Below are 9,803 nucleotides of genomic sequence, written 5' to 3' on the forward strand. Positions count from 1 at the left end.
GGAGAAATGGGCAGATGTCAGGCTGCATGCATGTGTGTGTTTGTGTGTGTACATACACGTGTATGCAGGTCAGTAGGTGTCCAGCATGAAGGCACACAGCAGGCTTGTGAGTTTATGTGTGTGTATGTGCGCACATTTGTGTGGATGTAGTTGTACAGGATGGTTATGAGTCTGTGTGTGCTATGCATGCATACGTATGTTGTATGCACATATTTGTGCATGTACCTTTTTCTATGTGCATACGTGTTTGAGTGTTTGGGTGTGTGTGTTTTGAACGTGTGTGTGCATGTGCCTGTGTGTATGCCGTATATGTGTGTGCATACATGTGTGCTGTGTTAGGAGCACGTTGGTCACATGTTTTTGTGCATGTTTGCATGTGCGGTGCATGTGAGTCTGTGTGTGTATGTGCTACATGTGTGGGTGCAGTATTTACCCATTCCTCAGCTGGACCCATTCCTGCCCCCACAGCTGGACCTAGCCCCGACCTGGGAGCCGAGAGGAGCCAAGGCCTGAGCTGGGGCCCTGGGCATGGGCTGCCTCTGCTCAGCCTGCCCTCCTTGTCCCAGCAGGGCATCCCCATTCCCCACTCCACCAGGCCAGGCAAGCACTTGAGGGCCTTCTGCCCACCCTCCATGGGTCCCACGGGGTGCCTGACTCCCAGCTGTGATGGCTATTACCTGGCCCTGCACAGTGATGAGAGCTGCGGTCTCACCTCTAATAAGCCTGTGCCTCAGTTTACCCAGCTGTGGTGCATTAAACCCCACAGGCTTGCAGACTGGACAGCAGTGCTGTCGCAACCCTCCATGAAGGAAAGAGTTTCCCCACCTCTGCGGGATGCAACGGTCCCAATGCCACAGTACGGACGGACTGGGGCAGAGCTAGGCGCAGCATATGGATGCTGCTCTGTACTAAAATAGCTGCACCTGCAGCCCAGCCCGCCGGGTGATGTAGCAGCTGCCCAAGGCTACTTGACTGGGGGAGCCAAGAGACCTCCTAGCAAGCCCCATGCCTGGCCTGCACCTCCTGTGCAGCTCAGCCCTGGCCCCTGCTCGGGGTTGATGCTGGCTCCCCCATCCCTTCGCAGAGAGGCTGCAGCTGCAGGCCCCCCCCAGAGAGGATCCCCCTCCTGCCGCCCACCCTCCGGCCCCGCGCGGGGCAGGAGGAGCAGCACGCTGTGCACATCTTGCAGGGATTAGGCACTCCACAGCTCCCTTCGGGCTCTGTGCAGCAGCCGGCGCCACGGCGCATGGGGCTGGGGGAACGGAGATGCACTGAGCTGTGCAGGACACGTGGACCACCGGGTCCCCACGCGAGGGAACGACAGGAGCGCCGGGCTGGGGCGGGAGGAGAGGCCCCCACAGCAGCGAGAAGCTGTTTCAGGTTTTACTGCAGCTGGGAAATGAGGACTCCTGGGTCCTGTGAAACAGCGTGCAGAGCACTCTGAGCAAAGGCAGGGCGATGCACACCCCCACTCTCATCCCCGTTCTAGGAACGACAGCTTACGCGGGGTGAAGTCAGGACACCTGGGTCCTCTGCGCTATCTCTGAGTTGCTGTTTGGTGAGCAGGCAGGACACATCCCGCTGCCTCTCTGCGGCCACTGACGCAGAGCTAACTGCGTGTGTGTGCATGAGGCTGTGCGCGTGCATGTACGTGTGTGTACGCATCTCTGCGTGAGCATACGTGCAAGGTCCTGCATGTGTGCACGTGTCTGTGTGCATATGTATGTGGGTACCTGTGCGTGTGTATGTGTCTGCACAGGTGCATATGAGTATGCACGTTTGTGTGTGCACATGTGTATGTGTGAGTGCGCATGTCTGTATAGGTACATGGGCAGGTGCATGTGTGTGCATGCACGCATATATGTTTGTATATGAGGCTATATGTGTGTGTGTGCATGACTGGAGCTCCATATGTGTATGACCATTCGTGTTTGTTTGCATGTCTGTGTGGGTACATGTGTGTGCGCATGACTGTGTGTTTGTGCGTGCGCACATGTGCACCCCATGATCACTGGTGCCAGGTGACCGATGTGCCTGGGCCCAACAGCAGAGCCAGCAACGGCTAAATGTTGAATACAACCACCCCTGCCCCGCAGATGCGCCCTGCCAACACCCACCTCCCCCATGCCCCGGAGACAACCTTCCCAGTGAGCCCCGTGGCCAGTGCCAGTCCTGTGGCTGGTGCTGAGGACCAGCAGCAGCAGCACATGGAGCCTAGCCGGAAGGTCAGGGATCCCAAATGGACCCCAGCTCGTGGGGGTTTCAGACCAAAACTCCAAGCTCTCTGGATCCCTTTGGTTTCTCTGCCTCTCCTCCAATGACCAGCAAAGACCTTTTATGCCCAGTTCTGGACAAACCTTCCAGAAACTTCTTTCAGCTCAGCACCACACAGTTCTCAGGTACCTGCCCACCCCGCATGGCTCCTCAGCCCAGGTTGCACCCACCCTGTCCAACACCAGGAAGGATGTCACCCTTCTCCAGACTTGGGACCTCCCATGGTCCTTGAGCTCCATGGAGACTCACGCAGGCTCCTAGAACAGCTCATTTGGGTCTCCGGCTGCCCCATTCCATTCAGCCCAGTTGGTTTGAAGTCAGCTGACAAGTTCCTCAGTGTTTTCACCTGAACTCTTCTGCCTTGGCAGCGGGCTGAGGGGCAGAGTCGGCAGAGCAGTCCTGTGAAGGCTCACCATCCTTTGCCCAGGGCATCACACAATGTTTGGTCCATGGCACCATGTGCCTTGGAGGACAGGGGAACTGGCCTGCTTAGTGAAGGTGTCTACAACAGAGATGTCTCTGCATGGACTGGGACTGAATGATTGAGAGGATCTCCCCAGCCACGGCAAGAGACAGAGGCTCATAGCCACGGTTCTATTTGTCCAGGGACACAAGGCTAAAATTGCTCAGGCTCCACCAGCTCATGGCTCTGGGTTGGACATCAGGGACTCCCCATCACATGGGGGAGAAGGGGAAGGGCTGTGAGCGTGCAACCGTCCGTCCCCATGTTTCACTGAAGATGCAGACGACCCCAGGTCTGCTCAGAGGCCAGGACTCCACATCCTGCTGGGAGGTGGCTCAGGTATTTGAACATTGATGTCTACATCGGGGACCAGTGTATCACGGCCAAGGGACACCAGACAACCCCCCACCACCGCTGCACTACAGACCACAGAAAAGGAGACAAGAGAAGAACATTCAACAGCCCCAGGGCAATGCTGACGGAAACAAGATCACAACTTTATTTGAGCTAAAAACCCAATTCTGCTTTCTTTACAAAAGGATAAACATTTCTCTTAGTACAAAAGGAAACAAGTCCCAAGCCCTGGGATCCAGGGGCTGGACAGGGACCTCCGGAGCACAATTCATCTCCAAATTCCCAACTCTATACAAAACACCTCTGTAAAACAGCGAGGTTTGGCCAGCCGGGCTCATACGGCCAGCAGGATTTCAAAAATAGTTGCCTGGATTTTCTTGAAAACAAAAATAGTTGCATAGCCTTTAAAAATTATTGCTCATACCGAAATACGAGGGACAAGCTAGGAGCTGCTGGCCACAGTCAGGCAAAGAGCTTCCAAAATACGAGAAATGGCAATGTTAAATATTTAGTTAAACATTAAATATGTAACTCCCTGGTTAAATACTTGGTTTAATCACCAGAAAATAGACCATGAGGGCAGAAAGAAAATAAATTAAATAAATAATGGCTAATAAATAATCCTGGAGCAACAGCACTGCAAAAACCACGTCTCCACAAAGCTAACTCCAACTAAGCACTTGAAAGTCAATTGGAAAATGAGGAGGTTATTTAGCACATTCCACATTTCATGTAAAATGGAAAGAAATAAATTAGTCCCCAGTAAACAATAAATAAGACAGGAAAATAAGACACACTTCTTTTGGCAGGATGTCTTCAGAACACAGATCATAATAAATACACTACAAACCATAAGAAGTCATGGCCCTAGTCAGGAATACGGGTTTAGCTGAACACTCCTTTTTCAGCTACTAAGTCTAAGATATTTGTGCTCTGAAAGATCAACAGTGCGTTAAAGAGGTTTCAAGATCCATGTGCTGATATTCTTATGCTGGTTTTAGGTAATAAACAAGGTCTGAGGCTCAGGAACAGGATGGACAGCAGAGACCAGCAGGCTCAGTGCAGGAGGACAGCAGCGGACGGACCATTAAGTATAACATCTGAACCTGGCTGGATCATATCATCCCTGGTTGATATGCAGGCAGTGAAGTGAAGGTTCTTCATTGGGTGAGAAGCTCCAGGGAGGAAAAACCATGCTGATCTGTAAGTAGTTCAGATCATTCCCATGTCTGACACCCTGTTCACCCATGGCTGGACTGCAGGCTGCCCTGGGAAATCAGAGCTGCCTTCTCCCTAGGGTCTCATCAGAGTGCGTGGAAGGGGAGCTGGTCATCCTGAGGGGCAGCAGGGGCTTATCTTCACCTGAGGCAAGACAAAGGTGTGTTCATGCTCCACCACACCAAGGAAGGAGCAAAACAAGCCATAATTTACTGGCAATGGGCAATTTGTCCCAAGTGCGGTCCACTGAAATGGGTTCACATCAGGAAAAGATGGAAACTCCTGCAGGGTGAAGCCACCTTCATGAGCATCTCTGGCAGAAGGGAGCAGGAAGCAATGGCTCAGCTTTCAGCTGTGGCTGTTCCTCTTATCAGAGCTCAGCACCTCGACATCTCCGGCCGATCAGGATTCAACCCCAGAGCCTGGAACAGAAGGGCTGTGGAAACAACTGCTCTGTCCCCAGGCTGGATGTACCTGGAACAAGCTCTTCAGAGCCCCGCATCCCAGGGGCAATGCTTTTTGCACTGAAAAGTATTTCCCACTGTGCCTGGAGAAGGCTGCTGTGGGGGGTTTATTTAGGCTCAGAAGTGAGCGATCCAACATGCGTTTAGCTGTCAGGAACCCAAGGGGAAGGGTTCACACAGCTCCTGGGGATAGCTCTGAAAATCAACAAGGTGGCACAAGTACCTGTTGGGAGAGGACAGAAGGGCTGGCTGAACCTTTCACAGTGATGTCCTGTAGAGATGCTCAGAAGTTTCTCGCGCTACCCTGTAGCAGTGACTTCCTCACTCTAATTGTGTCCAATCTAGAAATAGTTACATAGAGTGGCTGAACTTTTCTCTATGTGAAGAATTTGGGTCTAACTTTGCTTTCTTATTCATTAAATATGGCATTGAGCTGAGGCCCAGCCACATGGTGTGGGTAGGACTCATAGCTCATGTCTATGGGGATCTCGTAGCAGGGCACGGTGTTTTGGAAGTGAGAAGCATGTCCATGTGTTCCAGCCAGGCTGACGGAGGGATAGTGGGTCATGAAGGTGTAGGATTTATCCAGGTCTGGAGACCCATCTTGCTTCAAGGAGAAGTTCCCACTGATGCTCAAGGGCGGTGTCAGGGGACCTTCATAGGGAGGAGTGGTGCAGTCAGAGGGATGGTTTCCAAAGGAAGGATCCACCAGACTCTTGAAGGTCGGGGGCTTTAAATGCAGCAGATGTGTTTCCATAGTCCCATAGGGTGGGCTTGGGAGCCCTGGGGTCTGGTAACTAAAGGAGTGGCTGGATATGGCCGATTCACACACTGGGGACCTCTCCTCATGTTTCTCTAGGAACAAGGTCTGTGGTCCCAGCTGCAGACAACCAGCCACTAGGTTACTGGTCGGTTGTGACAAGCCTTTGCAGAGCATCTCCACAAAGCTCTTCCCTTCAGGAGTCTGCCCAGTTTCAAGTACCTCAGACAGAGCCCAGATGTAGTTTCTTGCAAGCCTCAGTGTCTCGATCTTGGACAACTTCTGAGTCTTGGAGTAACAAGGCATCACCCTCCTCAGGTTATCAAGAGCATCATTCAGACCATGCATCCGTGTTCGCTCACGGGCGTTGGCCTTCACCCGCCGGGCCCTGAAGCGCTCCAGCCTCGCCTTGGTCATTTTCTTCTTCTTTGGTCCTCTTCTCTTCGGCTTGTCCCCATCATCCTCTTCCTCCTCTTCTTCCTCAATGCTGTCATGTTCTTCGTTCAAGCCAGCCATCAATCCAAAGGGACCTTGCCTGCCATCCTCTTCCTTCAGCTCGTCTTTGGAGCTCAGTGTTTCATCCATCCATGCCTGGGTGCTCACTAGCTCTGCCATCTCTTTGGGCTTGGTATAAGTCTTCGTCATCTCTGATCTCTGCAACAAAGGGACAAGATGTTACTGAATTCCAGCAGAAGAGCTGTTCGACACACTGGGTGCATTAGAAACTGAGCTCAAAGTCATCTTCCAGGGACACAACTTGTTTCTGTCCACCAATGGTACCTAGAGAATCTGCCTGCCTGCCTATCTATATATCTATCTATCTGCATTTTATTATGCGCCCATTATTGTAGTATCATCTGGCACAAGCATCCCTATTATGATTTTCCACTAAAAGGCTTGGTTTCACACAGCCCTTATGGGGGAGTAATCAGTTCTCAGCTCCTTCCTCCCCCACAACCTCACTATGCCATGGGATTAGTGAATCAGGTAAGAGCAGAGGAAAGCACTCAGCACATGGGCCCATATCCCTCCTTCTACTGGACAGTCCCAAGCTGGGAAGAGGCTGCAGGCAACATTAAACAAGCCTCTCCCCATTACCCTCAGCTGAACCTTTGCTTAGTTTCCCATAGCCATGAACAATGATGGAGAGACTATGGCCAATGCATTGAGTTGGGAGCCACCAAAGCCCCTCTTCCTGGAGGAAGAGATTGGTAGCTCTTCTCCCAGACCCTGGTAGACTGGAGTCTGGTAGCTCTTTTTCAGGGCACAGGGCTTCCAGAAATTTGGCTTTAGGTTATTCCCACCCAAAAGTTCTACCTGGAGCCTGATCTCAGCCTGGTTGTGCGACAGTCCCTCCCCACATGGCTCCAACTGCAGGAAACAGTGACATGGTTTGACCATCATATTGCTGATTGCAAAAGGGAACCTGACAGTACAGGTCCTCTGCTGAGCTGCCTCTGGAGATAGTCCTGCTTTAACTCTTCTAACCTGAGCTCGTTTGCTTGGACCTTCTTTTACCTCTGCCACATAATGAACACGGTCGCACTGCACAAGCCAGCCTGGGTTTCATGTTAATCAGCCCCCCAAATCCTGTCAGCTTGCCTGACTCATTTAATAAAGCTTAACATGTAAGCAGCTTTGCTGAAAGTGTGCTGTCCAAACCCTAGGTCCACTGCCCCCACCAACCCCATGTGGAAAATCCCACTTTTAATATGTGTGATGGGGCTTGTGGGCTTGGATTAGGGTGTTAATTGCTGTGCACAGCCATCGTATTCCAGGAGGACCACGTGGCCCCAATTAACTCTTAGTTAAATAGGGGCCTGTCAGACACTATAAAATCTCATGGGCAAATGTGGTGAAGGAACATTTTAGGGACAAAATGATGGTTCTGGCTAAGCCAGGATGGAGCTGTTCCAAATACCATCCCAGTGGGACCACAGCTGACTATTGGCAACCATGAGAGCAGCCCAGAAACAGCTGCAGGTATGCTCTGACACCTCTCCAGGCTGGAGATTTGAGGCTGTGAGTCTGGGACTGAAACTACTGCTGTGCCCGGCATGAGGTGACCTCAGCTCCCATGATGACACAGTGCTAGGAGCTGTCCCCTAAACAAGGCACAAGGACTAGGACATGGAGCCAGACCACAAACCAAGCCCCATTTGCCCATCCAGAGAGTCATACAGGGAGAACACACGTGTGTAGCATTCACAATATTCCATTTAATCTTTGTTTCCCTGGGAGAACCCATAGAAGGAAACTCAAACAGGGACAGGGGGAGCAATGGGTCAGAAGGGCTAATGGTGGGACAGGGGCAGTCCTGGAGGTCACTTTCACTCTACCCTTGGAAAGCTGTCCCAAACACAGCATCCCTGACCAGAGCACCCATTCCTTCCTGATCACATGCATCAGAATCCACCCAAATTTGGTCTTATCAGAAAAAAAATGACACAGTCTGGGTCTTTGTTCAAGAAAGAAGAACAACTCCTTCCTCCCTTCCCCACACTTTGCAGCACAGCATCTCCATGGAAATGTTTCAGAAGATTGTCACTTTGGAAAAGATTTTCAGTGTGAATGTTTGGGGATTTTGCTCTGTATTTTCTCCAGAAAACTGATGAAAACAGGAAAAAGTTTGGAAAAAGAGGGAATTGCCTGGGGAAGTCACTCCTGTAGTTTCCCAATTACCTGAGGAAGAGAAGGGGAGGATGGGAGCTCACTGTAAAATGGGAAGGACTTTCTTTGTCCAACCATTTTTTCAGGTATCTTTCATTTTGAAATATTTGCATCCCACATTGTCTGAAAGAACCATAGGAAACTCATTGCGGTGAAAAAATACCTGCTTTAGCTGAAAACTTATTTTTTACCTAGGAAAAATACTAAAAAAAAAAAAAAAAAAAAAAACTACTGTCTGAATTATTAGAGACTCTGCCACCTCCTTCCACCACTATCTGGAGGAGGGACGTGGCAGGGGCTGCCATGGCATCTTTTCAGGAGAGCTGCCCCTATGTCCCGTCATCCCAGGTTGAGCCCCAGGGAGTCCAGGAGGGGATCCATCCCACAGCACCACATGGCACATGATGCTGCAGGCACCGTTGCACTGGGGGGCACAGAGGTGGTCACCCTCGGCCAGCTCTGCACCGCTCAGCAGCTCCATACCCCATTGCCAGTGCAAGGGCTATGTACAGGGGAGGGCTCAGCTCTTGGCAGAGAGAAGTGAAGGGAGGCTGATTCCTGCCTGGGAGGAAGTCCCTGGAAAGGGACTTTTGGAAAAAAAGTGCTCCTATCCCCTCCCTCCATCACCAGTCTCATGCCAAACAACGTCCTGCCAACTGCCCCAGCCTGGAGGTCCTCGCTGCCTGAGTCAGGGCAGCATCAGCACTTTGGCCTGCAGTGGATGCAGTGGGGTACTGAGCTCCTAAGGGAGAGGCTGTGGGGTTCAGGGCTTAGCTAGGGGCCCAGGAAAACCCTTTGCCCAGCTGGTGCCCAGAGGATGGTCTCCCCGTGGTCCCCCCAAACACAGAAGTTGGACAAGGGAGTGAATAAGCCCCACTTCATGCACAAAGCTTCCCATTTGCAGTGCAAAGAAAGTGTGTGGAGAGCAGGGGGACTTCAGGTCCATCCCTCCATCCTTCCCCTGCCAGGCTTCCCGTGCCAGCCCTGCCCTCGCTTTGTGTCACCAAGCACCGAGCTCCTGTCCTACAAAAGGTCTCAGGTGTCCAGACACATGGCTGGGAACATGCAGCACAGCCAGCAGGAGCTGCTTCGTCCAAAAGGAACAACTTCATGACATGGCCTTAGTCCCCTTCATGCAACGATGGTGATCTGCACTCACATCGCACTGCCGCAAACCCAGAAATGGCGGGGGGAAGAGGGACCTGAATCCACCTGGCCACAAAAACAGACAAAAAGGGGGGACATCCAGCTTGTGGCCACATATGGGAACCAGAACCACAGTCTCTTGGCCCCAGAACAGTGCCATGGAGGGCTCAGCATGGTGATCTGGGGGCAGGACACTTGGGTTCAATTCCTTTTCCTTTCCCACAGGACCAGGAATTTGGTTTCTACCCTCTGCTGGTTTCCTTCCAACAGACTCAATCTCCCAGAGTAGGTCAGTTAGTTCAGGACAAAGACTGACTTGCCCTGGCTCTGCACAACCCCTGTTCTGAAGACTCTGACCCCAAACAGGGCCACCCAATGTCCCTACAGCAATGAAAGCAGGAGAAACATGCAGAGCTGGGGAGAAGGATCCAGGAAAAATTCTGGTACCACAGCC

General features: G+C 51.8%; 1 protein-coding gene across 1 annotated transcript; it reads right to left on the reverse strand.

The window, feature by feature from the left end:
* Window positions 1-5,182: 5,182 nt before the first annotated feature.
* NEUROD4 (neuronal differentiation 4) lies at window positions 5,183-6,178 on the reverse strand. Its single transcript, XM_013943405.2, has one exon. It carries the CDS (start codon window positions 6,176-6,178, stop codon window positions 5,183-5,185), a length of 996 nt encoding a protein of 331 aa, XP_013798859.1.
* Window positions 6,179-9,803: the final 3,625 nt, after the last annotated feature.

This window comes from Apteryx mantelli, chromosome 33, assembly GCF_036417845.1.
Source record: "Apteryx mantelli isolate bAptMan1 chromosome 33, bAptMan1.hap1, whole genome shotgun sequence".
In the NCBI taxonomy this organism is placed as follows: Eukaryota; Metazoa; Chordata; class Aves; order Apterygiformes; family Apterygidae; genus Apteryx; species Apteryx mantelli.

Coding starts and splice junctions, on each gene's coding strand:
- NEUROD4 (XM_013943405.2), bottom strand. CDS start 6,178: ATGACGAAGACTTATACCAAGCCCAAAGAGATGGCAGAGCTAGTGAGC.